This window comes from Neovison vison, chromosome 2 (genome assembly GCF_020171115.1).
Source record: "Neovison vison isolate M4711 chromosome 2, ASM_NN_V1, whole genome shotgun sequence".
Taxonomy (NCBI): domain Eukaryota; kingdom Metazoa; phylum Chordata; class Mammalia; order Carnivora; family Mustelidae; genus Neogale; species Neogale vison.
In genome coordinates, this window is record NC_058092.1 from 108,638,738 (window position 1) to 108,657,304 (window position 18,567).

An 18,567-nucleotide genomic window follows, 5' to 3' on the forward strand; every position below is an offset into this window, starting at 1 on the left:
TTCATTCCACCTAGGAGCAGAATTGCTGGGTAATATAGTCAGGTATAGTAACCTTATAAGAAATTGCCACACTATTTTCCAAAGTGACCATGTCATTATTTTTTTCCCACTTGTTATATCACACTTGGCATTGCCAGTGTTTTTATTTTTGGCCATTCTAATGGTGTGTAGTAGTATCTTACTATGTTTTAACTTGCATTTCCTTAATGACTAGTGACATCATGTATCTTTTAATGTGCCTGTTGGCCATTTGTACATCTTTTTTCATTCAGATTTTGCTTATTCTTAAACTGAGTTGTTTGTCTTATCCCTAAAGTTTAAAATTCTTTATATAGTCTGGGTTGTTTGTGAAGGATAGGACCTTGGAAAATAACTTTTTGAGTTAGTTTCTAGTCTGACCACCTATGCATGAGAAGTGAAATGAAGCAGAGATGACACAGACCTCAGTATTTGGTCATGATTATTTATTATCAATTTTATGCAATACAGTTATTGGATCCAAAGACTTGAAACAAATATTTTATAGTCAAGCCAAAAACTATAAAGCAGTGGCAGATAGTCTTCTTTTCCATATGGGCACAAATGGTATTTTCCTATGTGGAAAGACCAATGAACTATAAAAGTAGGTTGGAGACCATGCTATTGCTCTTCCTTTTTTAACCTGGGGCAAATTCTTAGGAGTAGGGGGCAAGAATTTTCTTGCTGAAACCAAGTTAGAATCCACATTTGGATTCCTTTATCCAGCAGGGTCCATCCCTGCTGTTTAAGAAAGAATGCTCTCACTCACTGGCAAGGGAGAAGCTCTTGGTCCCATTTTTTTAAATGACACTTGTTAAACTTACTTATTAAAGACTTACCCAAGAAGAGGCTCTTGGTGGTTTTGATAAGTAAGGAAACAACCAACATTACATTTTTGCTTTTAGAATATTCTCCATTCTGTCACCATCCAATGTGGAGGATACCACAATTATGGTCCCTCCATGTTGCTATAAGAGAGGCTTTGACCCCAGAACTGGTAATGCATTTCTAATACTTTGATCTTTAGACTTACACTGAAAGTTTAGTAATGAACTCTCAAAAAGATACCTCAACTAAACCCCATGCTTCTCATATGCTTTGTATTATTCTTTTAAATTTATTCTCACACAAAATTTGTTCAACTCAATATTTCCTAACAAAGTGCCCACATACCCTACATTCTTCTGAGGAAAACTTAATAACAAGGAATAGAGTACATGTTTAGAGTAAGAAATAGATATACTTGCTTTTAAAAGGAGTTTTATAATGAATTGCTTATCTGTAACATTTTTGTATTTCTTGAATGGATACTTGAATTAATTTCACTTATATTTATTATTCATCCCTAGAACTGGTACCTCTGCTCTTGGATATATTTATAGAGTGGCGTGCTACTAGGGAAACTTTGGGAACTTGGGCTGGTACTTCCCCCTGCACAATTATCTCCTCCTCTCTTATCACAATAGTCACCTTGTATATTACCCTCCTTGCAAATTAACAGTGTATTGGTAGTGTTGGATCTAAAATGTCCATAGGAGGGTGTAAATTGTCTAGAACCACAACTTGATGAGCTTACTTCTTGTCTATAACTGCTTCTTATTTGTTCTTCATTACAATTTGAATGGATACAGTCAGATGGACCTTGGCTCCATCCTTGGCTTTGTTGCCTACATGTTCTTGATTGTCCATGAATACTCTCATATCCATCAGACCCACTATCTGATAGGCCATAACTCCTACCTCTTTCTTTTTGGCCACACTCTGACCATTCCTGGCTATTGCTTCTTGATTGATTAGGGATCAAGCACATTTTGGGTCTACTGTATTCATTACGAGTTTCACTTGAACTTGATCTACATCTCCCTTGTATTTCATGTTGCTCATAGCTAGAACACTGACCAGATTCAGAACCACATTGCCCAGAGCTATATGGGTGATATGAACAAGATCTGTAATCTTCAGAGTGAGAATACTGACCAGATCCAGAACCACATTGTCCAGAGGTAGATGAGTGACATGACCCATACCCATATTGCTCAGAGCTAGAACCCTGACCAAATCTAGAACCACACTGCTCAGAGCTAGATGAATGGCATGGTCCAGACCCATATTGTTCAGAACTGGAACACTGACCTGAGCCAGACCCATGTTGGCTGTGACTAGAAGATCTACTTGAGCCAGACCTGTGTCGGCCATAGCTAGAAGACTGACCTGATCCAGACCCATGTTGCCAAGAGCCTGAAGACTGACCTGAACCAGACCAATGCTGGCCATAGCTAGAAGACTGACCTGATCCAGACCCATGCTGGCCATAGCTAGGATACTGACTGGATCCAGACTCATGTTGTCCAAAGCCAGAAGACTGACCTGATCCAGACTTGTGTTGGCCATAACTAGAAGACTGGCTGGATCCAGACCCATGTTGCCCAAATCCAGAAGACTGGCCTGATCCAGACCCATGTTGGCTGTAGGTAGAAGACTGACTGGATCCAGACCCATGTTGGCCATAGCCAGAAGACTGACCTGATCTAGACCCATGTTGGCCATAACTAGAAGACTGGCTGGATCCAGACCCATGTTGCCCAAAACCAGAATACTGAGCTGATCCAGACCCATGATGGCTATAACTAGAAGACTGATTTGATCCAGACCCATGTTGGCCATAGCCAGAAGACTGGCCTGATCCAGACGCATGTTGACCACAGCTTGATGTCTGTCCTGGAGCAGAACCAGATTGTCCATAGCTAGAGGATTGACCTGAGCCAGAACCACACTTACCATGGCCAGCAGACTGTCCTGATCGAGACCTCTGGTGACCATAGCTAGAAGACTGACCTGAGCCAGATCCATGTTTCCCAAAGCCAGAAGACTGAGCTGATCCAGACCCATTTTGGCCATAACTAGAAGATTGGCTGGATCCAGAACCATGTTGCCCAAAGCCAGAAGACTGGCCTGATCCAGACTTATGTTGGCCATAACTAGAAGACTGGCTGGATCCAGACCCATGTTGCCCAAAGCCAGGAGACCGGCCTAATTCAGACCCATGATGGCTATAACTAGAAGACTGACTTGATCCAGACCCATGTTGGGCATAGCCAGAAGACTGGCCTGATCCAGATGCATGTTGACCACAGCTTGATGTCTGTCCTGGAGCGCAACCATATTGTCCATAGCTAGAGGATTGACTTGAGCCAGAACCATACTGACCATGGCCAGAACACTGTCCTGATTGAGACCTATGGTGACCATAGCTAAAAGACTGACCTGAGCCAGATCCATGTTGCACAAAACCAGAAGACTGACCTGACCCAGACCCATGTTGGCCATAACTAGAAGACTGAGTGGATCCAGACCCATGTTCTCCATAGCCAGAAGACTGGCCTGATCCAGAGCTATGTTGACCAAAGCCAGAAGACTGACCAGATTCAGACCCATGTTGCCCACAGCCAGAAAACTGACCTGATCCAGACCAGTGTTGCCCAAAGCCTGAAGATTGGCCTGATCCAGATGCATGTTGACCACTGCTTGATGACTGTCCAAAAGCAGAACCATGTTGTCCATAGTTAGAGGACTGATTATATCCAGATTTGTGCTGTCTAGAGCTTGATGACTGACCTAAGCCAGATCCCTGTTCATTGCCAGAGGACTCTCCTGAGCTGTATTCATGTTGCCCAAAACCAGAAGATTGACCTGATCCAGACCCATGATGACCATACAAAGAGGACTGACCAGAGCCTGACCTTTGTTGTCCATAGCCAGAAGACTGGCCTGATCCAGATTCATGTTGACCACAGCTTGATGTCTGTCCTGAAGCAGAACCATATTGTCCATAGCTAGAGGATTGGCTTGAGCCAGAACCATACTGACCATGGCCAGAAGACTGTCCTGATTGAGACCTATGGTGACCATAGCTAGAAGACTGACCTGAGCCAGACCCATGTTGCCCAAATCCAGAAGACTGAGCTGATCCAGACCCATGTCGGGCATAACTAGAAGACTGACTGGATCCAGACCCATGTTGGCCATAGCCAGCAGACTGACCTGAACCAGACTCATGATAACCATTTCTAGAGAACTCACCTGAGCCCCGTCTCTGTTGCCCATAGCCAGAAGACTGGCCTGATCCAGATTCATGTTGATCACAGTTTGATGTCTGTCCTGAAGCAGAACCATATTGTCCATAGGTAGAGGATTGACCTGAGCCAGAACCATACTGACCATGGCCAGAAGACTGTCCTGAGCCAGACCCATGCTGACCATAGCCAGAAGACTGGCCTGATTCAGACCCAGGCTGGCCATAGCTAGAATGATGGCTGGATCCAGACCAATGTTGTCCAAAGCCAGAAGACTGACCTGATCCAGACTCATGATAACCATATCTAGAGGACTGACCTGAGGTAGCTCTGTGTTGGCCATAGCCAGAAGACTGGCCTGACCCAGATTCATGTTGACCACAGCTTGATGACTGTTGTCCAGAAGCAGAACCATGTTGTCCATAGCTAGAAGACTGACTGTATCCAGATTCATGCTGTCCAGAGTTTGATGAGTGACTTAAGCTAGATCCATGTTCAGTGCCAGAGGACTCTCCTGAGCTAGACTCATGTTGCCCAAAGCCATACGACTGACCTGAGCTAGACCCATGTTTCCCAAAGCCATAAGAATGACCTGAGCTAGACCCATGTTGTCCCAAACCAGAAGATTGACTTGATCCAGATCTATGATGACCATATTCAGAAGACTGACCAGAGCCAGATCTGTGTTGATCATAGCCAGAAGACTGGCCTGAGCCAGACCTATGTTGGCCATAGCTAGAGGACTGTCCTGATCCAGATCCATGTTGACCACAGCTTGATGACTGCCCAAAAGTAGAACCATGTTGTCCATAGCTAGATGACTGACCATATCCAGATTTATGCTGTCCAGAGCTGGATGATTGACCTAAGCCAGATCTATGCTCAGTGCCAGAAGACTCTCCTGAGCTAGACTCATGTTGCCCAAAGCCAGAAGACTGACCTGATCCAGACCCTTGATGACCATATGTAGATGACTGACCTAAGCCAGATCTATGTCGTCCATAGCCAGAAGACTGACCTGATTCAGACCTATGTTGGCTATGGCTAGAAGACTGACCTGATCCTGACCCATGTTGCCCAAAGCCAGAGGACTGGCCTGTTCCCAACCCATGTCGGCTGGGGCTAAAAGATGGACTTGAGCCAGACCTATGTTGTCCATTGCTAGAAGATTCTCTTGAGCCAGACCCATGTTGGCTGTGGCCAGAATATTGACTTGAGCCAGAACTATGTCGTCCATAGTGAGAAGACTCTCCTGAGCTGGAACAGTGTTGGCTATGGCTAGAAGATTGACTTGAGCCAGATCCATAGTGTCCACAGCTTGATGAACATCCTGAAGTAGAACTATTTTGTCTATAACTAGAAGATTGACCTAAACCAGATCCATGTTGCCCAAAGCCAGAAGATTGACCTGAGCCAGATCTATGTTGTTCATAGCCAGAGGACTGACCTGATCCAAATCCTTGTTGTCGACAGCTTGATGATTCACCTAAACTGGATCCTGAGCTAGATTCATGGTATTTCTGATTAGAAGACTGATTAAAACCAGGTCCATATTTTCCATAATTAGAGGACTGGCCTGACACAGAGCCATGATTTTGTCTTCCATAACCACCTGACTGATGAGTAGAGCTGCTGCTATGTTTTCTCTGAGTAGAGGACTCATAGGAGTTTGACTGATTTTTGCCATTGCTTATGGACTGGCCTGATTCAGACCCATATCCCTCATTGCTTGTAGACTGTTTTAGTTGTCTACTAAGTCCAGATTGACCACTTTTATTGGTTCTATGTTGCCTCTGACCAGAAGAATGACTCTCAGACCTCTCTTGTTCATAAGAGCCATGCCTGTTTTTCTTACTCTCTTTGAAGTGGCCTGAACTTGACTCTCTTCTTCTTTCCCCAGAGCTTTGCCTGTGCTCTGAACTTGACAAGCCTCCTTGATGGTCCATTCTTCTGGAGCTGGACCCAGTCCTGTGTTTATTGCTTCTTCTGGAGCCCCTGGAATCATTCTCTCCTGTACTTGACCTTGAATGACCTTGCCTTTTGTCCTCCTCTTTTGTTTCACTTTTTTCCTCTTGGTGCTGGTGATTGTGGTCTCTCTGCTTTGACCCTGAAGCTTGGCAGTAATCTTTACTGATGATTTTATTACAAGCCTGAGCCAGTTTAAATATCATCAGAAGATACTCGATAAAGTCCACTTTCTTGTCACGGTCTTGATCCAGATTTTGCATGATGATACCTACAGTGTCTGGATCATCTGGATTCTGTATAGGAACAAGATACAAGGGGTAGCTATTTCACTATGGACTACATATCCAGCTAACCATTTGAAAGAAGACTGTAGCCAGATATTCTGGCTTAGGTGGAGCTCAGCCACCCAATCCTTTAGGCAGGACTGCTCTATCCTGAGCAGAAAGAAAGAAAGAAATAGGTAATGAACAATGCAGTGAGAAATTGCTAGAAGATGCAAATGGAAGATGTTAGGGAAGAGGAATGAATTATATTTTGTAAGAAATGGTTAAATATGATTAGCTAATTTATAAATAGGAATTTAAAAAAAATGAAAAAGAATAGGTCAAATATGAATGATTAGCATCATTATATATGAATTTTCTTTATTTTTGCAACTATTACTTCATTAATTAATTCATTTAATGAAGATTTATTGTGCACCTACTCTTTGCTTAGCATTGGGATCAGTGAAGGGATAAAGCAGTGAACAGGTTTGTTTTCTGACAAAATGCATAGACACACAAACTTAAAATTACAGTGTATTGTGATAATGTGATAATGATAATAGGAGAACCAGTGGGGGTTCAAGGAAGGTTAATGAGAGGAAGTGATGTCTTTTGAAGTATGGGTTGGACTTAGCCAAATGAAGGGTTAGGAAAGGAGGGAGAGAGGGCAAAAGATTGTTCCAGGCAGAAAGAACAATATGAGCAAAGCTGGAGGTTAGAGGATACATGCCTCATATGAGGCACTGAGAGATATTCAGGATTGTTAAATTTTGAGTCTCAGTAGTCAGGGGATATTGCTGGAGAAACTCATAGGGATCAGATCATGCATTTGAAGTTGTGTAAAGGAACTTTGGACTTTATTTATTTTAGAAACTGTGAACTTTTGGGGCACTTGGGTGGCTCAGTCGGTTAAGCATCTGACTCTTAGTTTCAGCTCAGGTCATGATGCCAGGTTGTGAGATGGAGCCTAGCCCCTCCCTCTTTTCCCCCCTCACCCCTGGAATGAGTGCTCTCTCTCTTCCTTTCTCAAAAGTCTGGCAACTTTTGAAGGATTTTGAATTGAGCTGTGAAATGATTAGATTTGCACTTAAGATGACTAAGATTAGAAATAGAAGGTGACATGATCCAGAGGACTAGCAATAGTGATGGAGAGAAATGGGATGTTTTGAGAGACTATTGATGAATTAGATGAAAGATTGAGGATGGAGGTGCTTGCTGAGAGAAGAAGCCATGAACCGAACCAGATTTATGCCTTGGGTAAATAGGATATTTACTATACCCTATATATATATATCCTATATATAGGGTTTGGCGGGAAATGGTTTCATATTTGACACACTGAATTACACCCTTAGGAATCCAAATAAGAAATATTTCGTAGGCAGCTGGATATAATGAAGAGCTAGATCTAAGCTCCCAAATATATTTATTTTTTTTCAGAGGTGACATTTTAAGATGGTGGTCACCAAGTTTCATGATTTAGGAGTAAGATGCTAACTTCCTGAACTCAGAGGCCTTGTAGTGTCGCAGTCTCAGAAATGGGCAGTGGTCAGAATGGGCTGAAGAATGACAAATAAAGGGAAGAAGATGAATTTTATCTACTTTTTTTTCTGAGAACCATCTTAATTTTTTATTCCGTGAGAATTACTCACACAGATGGGATATTATATAATCTATGGATTTTGTCTATTCAGTAGGATCACATCCCTTGGTTGTGTTTTAGAAACCACTTGGCTCAACTTTTGATCATATTTGAAGCCTTTACCAAACCCTTTTCTCTATTACCAAGTAAAGAGAGTCCTGTAGGAGTTTGACATAGGTGACAAAAAGGTAGGAGGGGATGAAGAAGAGCATTGCAGCTGTCTTCAGTCCTGACCTGGAGTTCTTACCTTCAGAATTTGATGAAACTCATTTTCCAAAAGTTCTTTCAGTTCTGCCTTGTTCAACATGTCACACTCCCCATCCCGGGTGGCATATTGGTAGAAAAGATCAATGACAGTGACGATACTTTTTAGGAGTTTAGGCATATTTTTTTTTTGGTAAATTTAACCTAGTGGAAAGAAAGGAGAGAGACCTACCTTATATTATTTCTTTTTCTTGCTTATATACATAAATAGTTTCAATCATTTGTAATAGTTTTTCAGAATTAATTGGGCATCATTAAATTCATCCTTTTTTTTAAAAAAATTATTTTTTATTTATTTTCAGCATAACAGTATTCATTGTTTTTGTACCACACCCAGTGCTCCATGCAATCTGTGCCCTCTCTAATACCCACCACCTGGTTCCCCCACCCCCCCACCCCCCCACCACTTAAAACCCCTCAGATTGTTCTTCAGAGTCCTTTTGAAATCGAGAACCAATCCAGAGTTGATAGACTTGTTCAAGCCATGTAGCAAGAGAGTGATGAAAGTAGGAACAGAATCTATATCTTATTTTCATTCCTGAATGTATGTAGGAACAATGATTTTCTGTTTTGAGCTCCCCATCTTTACCAGGGATAATTTCACGAGCATTGTTCTAGAGCTAGAGAAATCCTGGGTGTGCCAGTCTATCCACTTCCTTGATTTCTCTTTAGGTGCCAACCATCACTGAAGAGGGACTGGTCTATCATCCACATGGTATGCCTGACTCCAGTGGCTAAGCTAGACTCTCAAAACTTGTAGGCCAGAGAAAGTACACAAAGTGGGCAACTACAGGCCTAGGTGATATGGAGCTGGATGAAGCTGCTGTCAGTCCCACTTCTGTTTTAATTATCCAAACAGGGACTGAGTTTCAGGGTTTACTGATTTTACAACAGAGAAAAAAAGTTCAGGGACAACTTGCCTAGTGACAATTGAAAGCCCATCATCTTTAAGAAAATGACCCTGAAGAAAGAAGGTACCATCATTCCCAGTCATCTCTTTATTTTCCTTCTCAATAAAGTTAAAATTATATCAAAGTCCCCAAAGTACATTAAAAAGAAGCCTGGTATCCAGTGCCTCTTTGCCTTAGAACACATCCTGGATTCTTGTAATTTATAGCCCAAAGTACTCCTGTTCACTTACCTAGTTCACCAGAGGAACAAGTAGGATGGAGACTGGAGTAGCTTACAGGGTGCTGCTAGTTGAGGATGGTGGCCTTTTTATAGAGCGAATAATGGTCCATCTCAGGGAGGAGCTGCTCTTTGAGATGTTCTGATTCACTCCCGAATAAGCACAGCTCCACCTACACCTCCATCTCCACCTCCCAGGTGTTTGTCTTCCTTACTTGTTCACCTGAGATTGCATTAGCAGTTCCCAAATCTGGGCTATTAGCAGCCCCACCTGCCAGAGTCTCTGAACACTGCAGAAAGACTTCTTGGTATATTCACCAAAGTGTCTATCATAATGCATTGATAACCAATTATATGGACTTTAATTGGAGTTGAATGGAATGTGTTCAGGAACATCAGGGACCAAATGTCCAAGAATCATGTGTTTCACTCTTGTGTTTAAAAGGAACCTTAAGGATTATTCAGTCAAACTCTCTCATTTTAAGTTTTATTTTCTTATATGGATTTCCAGCTAAAGTATCACCCATGATATTATTACCCACGGTATTATTACCATTTCTCTTGAATTGATAATGACTGTAAAGGGCTTCTAGTCTCTTTACCAAAACTTATTTACTATACCTTAGTGGCCATTCATCAATGTAGCTTTCATTTTAACCCTATATAACCTTAGAAAGAAATCCATGCTCTTTAGCATGGTATCCAAGGTTATTCATGATCTGGGCTAGGGCTTCTCTCTAGCCCTATCTCTTCTCTCCCTGTTCTTTATGCTTCACCAGTAATTAATTACTTAAGCCTTCATGAATATACTGTCCTATTTCATGATTTTTTTTGGAATATCTTTCCTCATTATCTGCATAGTGCACTGCTATTCATTTTTTAAAACCTACTTTAGACATTGTGTAAGAAGTATTTCTTGAATTACTCAGGAGAGTAACTGTGTACCTTATGCATAGTTTTGTTATAGTATCAATCATACTATATGTAAAATGTTTTAAAATTATTTTACTATCTAATTAATGTTTAATATAAAAATTAAAAAAAACACAAATAAGCAAAGCAAAGCAAATGAAAATACCTGTAACCTTCCTACCCAGAAATAGCTATTGTTCATTATTTGGTGTATATCCTTTCTTACACATGCATGTATCTGTATACCGTATGTCTATGTGTTTTTATCACTTCTATCCTGTGAGTTTCTTGAGAAGAGGGAATGGCATTATTACCTGTGTCACTGGGGGACTCAGCACATTACTTGGCACATAAAAGTTCCCAGTAAATGTTTGTCATATTGAGTTGAAAGAAGAGTGAGGGTCATGTCTGTAGTATTCAGCATTGGCCAGCTTCTACTGTTTCACAAGATTGGGGTCTACCCTCTCTCCTGTCATCTTCACCTCAGAAGACATAATTTTACCTGAATAGAAACTGAATCTTAAGCTTGGGAATCAATAAGTGGCTTTCTGATGATCCCTGCAACCTTACTCTGCATTTCATCCATTGTGAATTGTATGTATAGCACGAATGTCACTGAAGCTGAGTGAAGTCACATAGACTTGAAGCTTATGCAATACAGTCATTAGGATTTGGGAAGGAGTGGTTGCAACTATTGGTAAATGATAAATTACATGATTCCAAATTCAACCATTATGACTCTCTGTTTTCTTCCGAGAACTACCCAGAGAGCTGCAGAGTCAGTATCCATTTTGTGGCTGTGTTTCCTCTAGATATCTGATTGGGGCCAGATTGTCATGCTTCCATCAGAGGAGGGAGCTTTTTGAAGGTGTGACTGAGACTGTGGAAATGCAGGGGAGGTAGTGTTTGCTGAGTGAAGACTAATTTCCTGCCAGAGACAGTTGTTGCCACAGAGGGAAGAGAGGGCTGTTGGTGAAGACTATTCTAGGTGAAACATGCTCTTGGAGCCAGTGTTCTCCTAATTGATGGGTTGGCAAACTTCTTCTGTAAAGGGCTAGATAGTACATATTTTAGGCTTTGTGGGACAATCTTTTTTGCAGCTACTCAGCTGTCGCCTGGTAGCATGAAAGCATTCATAGATGACTTGCAAAAAAATGAGCATGCCTGTGTTTCAGTAAAACTTATATATTGACACTGACTTACTGACAATTTAAATACCTTAATTTCACATATCACAATGGATGGATGTGAACCCTGACTCTCCTCTACACTTTCTTGTCAGGAAGATTCCCCAGGAAAGGAGAGTCCCAGATAGAAGAGAAGGGCTGGGAAGTATGAACTCCTGTGGAAGAGACAATGTGCAGGTCTGTTTGTGAGTGTCAGGGTGCATGAGGTGGTAGGAAAAGGGAATAGAACAAGGGACCTTTGGGCACTTGAAAAAGAGAGGTAAATTTTGACTTTATGTAAAGAAGTTTTAACCTCTGAATTGACTAAATATGCATTGAGCTCTTTGCAAAGTAATTGAATTTATTGTGGGGGGCATTAAAAATTTTCCATGTATCACAGAAAGTTTTAACCCTTTCAAAGCTACATTTTCTGAATATCTTCCAATGTCAGCAACCAGAGATTTGTTGAGTACTATTTCCTGGTTCATGTCCTGAAAACAAGAGGCATATTCAATGTGTGTTTTGGCTCCTTCATTCCCTTTTGAATATTACTAATGTAAGAGTTGGACTACATTATCACAAAAATCCTTTCCCAAACAGAGAATCATGATTTTACCAGAGTATGTGCTCCATAGTAAAAGGGTGGGCATGAAGACTCCCCCTTCATAAATCAGTTTATGGTTTTCCCTTGGAGATGACAGTGTTTGGGAAAAGAGATTTCTTATGCTATGTGTCACATTCTAGGTTTTTTTTTTTTAGTACCTCCACATTTAGGCAGAAAAAAGAAAATTATGTTCCTCTTTATGTCAAGCATAATGCTTTGCACACTTATGTCCATCATTTTATTAATCCTCACTACTATATGATGTAGGATTCCTACCTCCATTTTGCAGATGATAAAACTGGGGCTCAGAGAAAATATGTAACTTATTTTAAGTCACTTAGTTATTAAATGGAGAAGATGAGATTCACACTCAAATATGCCTTTTCTTAGGAATAGCCATGGAATATGGGACTATTCATGTCTTAGAAAACGCAGAATTTGGAGGGGAATTCTTGAGGAATGAAGTGTTTGACCCAAAACAACAACAACCACAACACAACCACCACAACCACCACCAAGAAACAAAACTGGTGAAGATAAACAATGAAGTTTTCTTTCTGCCCCAGGGCACTCATTTTCACACTTGTCCAGAAGGTAATGTTCTCATAGCACCATCTGCTGGGTCTTAGGAAAAAGCTATGGAAAGTGTTTTCCTCCCTGCCATTTCTTTCCTCTCCCCTCATATCCCCCATGCAGTTCCTGGCAATTCTTCATAGCTTAGTCTTTATGAATGAGGAAACCACATAAAAACTAGGGACGGGGTGCCTGGGTGGCTCATCAGGTTAAAGCCTCTGCCTTCGGCTGAGGTCATGATCCCAGGGTCCTGGGATTAAGCCCCGCATGGGCTCTCTTTGCGACAGGGAGCCTGCTTTTTCCTCTCTCTCTGCCTGCCTCTCTGCCTACTTGTGATTTCTGTCTGTAAACTAAATAAATAAATAAATAATCTTAAAAAAAAACACAAACAAACAGGGACATAACAGAGAATGTTGATGCTCATGACTTTGGGTTAAGGGAAGTCAAAAGAAGTTGGCTAAAAGCTGTCAGTTGGCGTTTCCCTCCATATTCTTCTTTCTAGGTACAAGGGCCATTTTTCTCTTATATCAAAAAAGAAAAAATAAATGTGATATAATTTTATAGCTCAGTATCTATTCTCTAGGGAGTGGAGTAGGTATGGTGATGTATCTTTTGGCTCCAGCCCCAGGCCCTGAAACATACTCTGCTAGAGTATTGGTCTTCCTCTACAACTCTTTCTTTCTCCTGTTAGTATTTTCCCTTTGCCCCTCCAAGTTCTAAAAAGTGCTCCAGATGCTGGGAACCCAGAGCTCATTATTACTTGTATCCTCTAATTTAGTCTGCCAATATTGTTCTCTAGTGTGTGTTCATCTTCTTAATTTGCCTTTTTTTAAAAAGATTTTATTTATTTATTTGACAGAGAGAAATCACAAGTAGGCAGAGAGGCAGAGAGAGAGAGAGACTAGGAAGCAGAGGGCCCGATGCGGGACTCGATCCCAGGACCCCGAGATCATGACCTGAGCCGAAGGCAGCGGCTTAACCCACTGAGCCACCCAGGTGTTCCTTAATTTGCCTTTTGATGCTCTTACTGGGATGACCATTCATAGTCTATATCTCTTGTTGCTGCCTACCTGAGGCTTTCCGCATGTAGGCCTGTCCATCATAGCAAATGGTGGGAGGAGAAAGATGGAAGTACTCCTCAGGAACCCTCCAACTATCGCCTATTAGCATGGGCGATATTAGGCTGACAGCTGAGCTTCAGGTATAGGAAGGGAAGAACTAAGACATAGAGCTCTTGGTTGTTGGAGGTCAGTCTAGAGCCTTTGTGTGTGTGTGTGTGTGTGTGTGTGAGAGAGAGAGAGAGAGAGAGAGAAAGAAAGAAAGAGAGAGAGAGAGGCAGAGAGAAGGAGGAATATTTTTAAAAAGTTTTAATTTAAATTCTAATTAATAAACAATGAGTGAATCTTGGAACACTGAAAAAATAAAATAAATTCTGGTTAGTTAAATTTAGTGTAATATTAGTTTGAGGTGTACAATATAGTGATTCAACACTTCCATATATCACCCAGTGCTCATCATGACAAGTGCACTCCTTAATCCCCATCACCTATTTCACCCAACCCCCACCCTCTCTCCTCTGGTAACCACCAATGTGTTCTCTATAGTTAAGAGTCTGTTTCTGTTTCTTGGTTTCTCTCTCTCTCTTTCAAAGAGGGTTGGATACTTTAGTGTGATTGTGATAAGTATGAAACTGATTAGGCCCCATTTCCTCTTTGACTTTCTCTCTTCCATAGGAGGAGACTCTGCTGAAGCCATACTGCTTCCTTGTAATTTCCCCAAACCTCCAGGCATACTCTTTACTTAGGACTGTTTTCAGGAATGCTTTCTTCCCAAATATTCACTTGGTTTTATCATTTATGTCCTTTAGGTTCTTGTCAAGTATCACCTTCTCAATAAGGCCTACCCTGACCACTCCTTTTGGCACATATTTCTTTTCTTTTTTTTTTTTTAAAGATTTTATTTATTTATTTGGGAGAGACAAAGGGAGAGAAAGCGAGCGAGCACAGGCAGACAAAGAGGCAGGCAGAGGCAGAGGGAGAAGCAGGCTCCCTGCCGAGCAAGGAGCCCGATGTGGGACTCGATCCCAGGACGCTGGGATCATGACCTGAGCTGAAGGCAGCTGCTTAACCAACTGAGCCACCCAGGCGTCCCTTGGCACATATTTCTAACACACTGCATAGTTACCTTATTATTTAGCAGGGTTTTGAACAGAGGAGAGACAAGATATGACTCACTGCTATGATAATGCTTGACCATAGGAGATGAGGTAAACAAGGACGCTCAGTCAGGTGAGGGGCAAGGGAATGGATATAACAAGGCTCCAGCTTGGATGACTGTATGGTGGTGCACACATTAGGAAAAGCAATAAAAGAGAAAGAGGAGGATTGAGGTGAGGGGAGAGATGATAAATTGTCATCTAATTTATTCCCATCATCTAACTCTTTATACTCCTTCATAATCTAACTCCTTAAAAGAACACTGAGCACCTATCACCTTCCATTTACTTTTCAACACTTTACAATCTGATTTTTACAGACTCTTACAGGCTTTTTTTTTTTTTTCAATTTACTTATTTTCAGAAAAACAGTATTCATTATTTTTTCACCACACCCAGTGCTCCATGCAAGCTGTGCCCTCTATAATACCCACCACCTGGTACCCCAACCTCCCACCCCCCCGCCACTTCAAACCCCCCAGATTGTTTTTCAGAGTCCATAGTCTCTCATGGTTCACCTCCCCTTCCAATTTAGCCAAAAGCACATACCCTCCCCAATGTCCATAACCCTACCCCCCTTCTCCCAACCCCCTCCCCCCCAGCAACCCACAGTTTGTTTCGTGAGATTAAGAGTCACTTATGGTTTGTCTCCCTCCCTATCCCATCTTGTTTCATGGATTCTTCTCCTACCCACTTAAGCCCCCATGTTGCATCACCACTCCCTCATATCAGGGAGATCATATGATAGTTGTCTTTCTCCGCTTGACTTATTTCGCTAAGCATGATACGCTCTAGTTCCATCCATGTTGTCGCAAATGGCAAGATTTCGTTTCTTTTGATGGCTGCATAGTATTCCATTGTGTATATATACCACATCTTCTTGATCCATTCATCTGTTGATGGACATCTAGGTTCTTTCCATAGTTTGGCTATTGTGGACATTGCTGCTATAAACATTCGGGTGCACGTGCCCCTTTGGATCACTACGTTTGTATCTTTAGGGTAAATTCCCAGTAGTGCAATTGCTGGGTCATAGGGCAGTTCTATTTTCAACATTTTGAGGAACCTCCATGCTGTTTTCCAGAGGGGTTGCACCAGCTTGCATTCCCACCAACAGTGTAGGAGGGTTCCCCTTTCTCCGCATCCTCGCCAGCATCTGTCATTTCCTGACTTGTTGATTTTAGCCATTCTGACTGGTGTGAGGTGATATCTCATTGTGGTTTTGATTTGTATTTCCCTGATGCCGAGTGATATGGAGCACTTTTTCATGTGTCTGTTGGCCATCTGGATGTCTTCTTTGCAGAAACGTCTGTTCATGTCCTCTGCCCATTTCTTGATTGGATTATTTGTTCTTTGGGTGTTGAGTTTGTTAAGTTCTTTATAGATTTTGGACACTAGTCCTTTATCTGATATGTCGTTTGCAAATATCTTCTCCCATTCTCTTACAGGCTTTTTTGAGGGTTCCTCTTCCTAGGGCAGCACTTAAATGTTTTTGTTCTCCACAGCTCTGTCATTAGTTCTCTGCATTTTTGGATCAGTTTCCAGTCTTACCATTTATAAAGTTGGATAATGGAACAGGAAAGAGGCAAGACATATTGTTCATAAATTTTTATTGGCAATTTTTATGCGTAGTCTGATACCAGAGACTTGAATGCTTGGTCTATAAACTCAAAGGAATTGCTGTCACAGTAATGTGATGATGCTGTAGCAACTAATACATCACCTTAAAGAGTCATGTGTAATATCAAAATTTGCAGAAATGTTAGAACTTGAACTCTCATCTTTAACACTCTAATGAACCTCACATAACGAATTTTTTATAATATTATTAAAATTTTTTTAATTAATTATTTTCAGCCTAACAGTATTCATTATTTTTTCAACACACCCAGTGCTCCATGCAATCCATGCCCTCTGTGATACCCACCACCTGGTACCCCAACCTCCCACCGCCCTCCCCCCGCCACTTCAAACCCCGCAGATTGTTTTTCAGAGTCCATAGTCTCTCATGGTTCACCTCCCCTTCCAATTTCCCCCAACTCCCTTCTCCTAACTCCCCATGTCCTCCATGCTATTTATTATGCTCCACAAATAAGTGAAACCATATGATAATTGACTCTCTCTGCTTGACTTATTTCACTCAGCATAATCTCTTCCAGTCCCGTCCATGTTGCTACAAAAGTTGGGTATTCATCCTTTCTGAGGGAGGCATAATACTCCATAGTGTATATGGACCACATCTTCCTTATCCATTCATCTGTTGAAGGGCATCTTGGTTCTTTCCACAGTTTGGCGACTGTGGCCATTGCTGCTATAAACATTGGGGTACAGATGGCCCTTCTTTTCACCCATTTACTTATTGTTGAAGCTCTCTAGTAGGTCTTTGATCCATTTTGAGTTAAATTTGTGAAAGGTCTGTGATTAGATTTGTTTTTTTTTATATGAATGTCCAATTCTACATTTGTGGAAAATATTTTCTCTGTTGAATTGCCTTTGCTCTTTGTCAAAGATCAACTGTATGTGTGTTGTCCTACCTGTGGAATTTCTGTTCTGTTTCATTGATGTTTATGTATATTCTATTATCAATACCCTGCTGTCTTCATTAATTTATCTTTATAGTGAGCATATAGTATTTGACCTTTAATTATTTCTTCTTCCATGTTCATACTTTCTTTGTGTATGTAGAGTAAGTTTTCTGATAGGTACACAAAGATAAACTCAAAATGGATAAAAGACCTCAACGTGAAAAAGGAATACATCAGAATCCTAGAGGAGAACATAGGCAATAAACTCTTCGATATCAGCCACAGCAACTTCTTTCAAGATACGTCTCCAAAGGCAAAGGAAACAAAAGCGAAAATAAAGTTTTGGGACTTCATCAAAATCAAAAGCTTCTGCACAGCAAAGGAAACAGTCAAAAAAAACAAAGAGGGAACCCACGGAATGGGAGAAGATATTTGCAAATGACAGTACAGACAAAAGGTTGATATCCAGGATCTATATAGAACTCCTCAAACTCAACCCACACGAAACAGACAAACACATCAAAAAATGGGCAGAAGATATGAACAGACACTTCTCCAATCAAGACATACAAATGGCTATCAGACACATGAAAAAATGTTCATCAAAATTAGCCCTCAGGGAGATTCAAATTAAAACCACATTGAGATATTATCACCTTACACCACTTAGAATGTCCAAAATTAGCAAGACAGGAAACAACATGTGTTGGAGGGGATGTGGAGAAAGGGGAACCCTCTTACACTGTTAGTGGGAATGCAAGTTGGTGCAGCCTCTTTAGAGAACAGTGTGGAGATTCCTCAAGAAATTAAAAATAGAGCTTTCCTACGACCCTGCAATTGCACTCCTGGGTATTTACCCCAAAGATACAGATGTCGTGAAAAGAAGGGCCATCTGTACCCCAATGTTTATAGCAGCAATGGCCACGGTCACCAAACTATGGAAAGAACCAAGATGCCCTTCAACGGATGAATGGATAAGGAAGATGTGGTCCATATACACTATGGAGTATTATGCCTCCATCAGAAAGGACGAATATCCAACTTTTGTAGCAACATGGACGGGACTGGAAGAGATTATGCTGAGTGAAATCAGTCAAGCAGAGAGAGTCAATTATCATATGGTTTCACTCATTTGTGGAGCATAACCAAGAGCATGGAGGACAAGGGGCGTTAGAGAGTAGTAGGGAATTTGGGTAAATTGGAAGGGGAGGTG

At 41.3% G+C, this 18,567-nt stretch overlaps 1 protein-coding gene across 1 annotated transcript; it reads right to left on the bottom strand.

The window, feature by feature from the left end:
* Positions 1–449: 449 nt before the first annotated feature.
* On the bottom strand, positions 450–9,418 carry LOC122900528 (hornerin-like). Its single transcript, XM_044239277.1, has 3 exons — positions 9,373–9,418; positions 8,215–8,375; positions 450–6,352 (listed from the first exon to the last, which is right to left on the bottom strand). The coding sequence occupies exons 2-3, from the start codon at positions 8,350–8,352 to the stop codon at positions 1,364–1,366; spliced, it is 5,127 nt and encodes a 1,708-aa protein (XP_044095212.1). The 5' UTR covers positions 8,353–8,375; positions 9,373–9,418; the 3' UTR covers positions 450–1,363.
* Between the last annotated feature and the right edge of the window lie 9,149 nt (positions 9,419–18,567).

Coding starts and splice junctions, on each gene's coding strand:
- LOC122900528 (XM_044239277.1), bottom strand. CDS start 8,352: ATGCCTAAACTCCTAAAAAGTATCGTCACTGTCATTGATCTTTTCTAC. Junction 6,353..8,214: donor AGTTTCATCAAATTCTGAAG/GTAAGAACTCCA, acceptor GTTCCTATACAG/AATCCAGATGATCCAGACAC.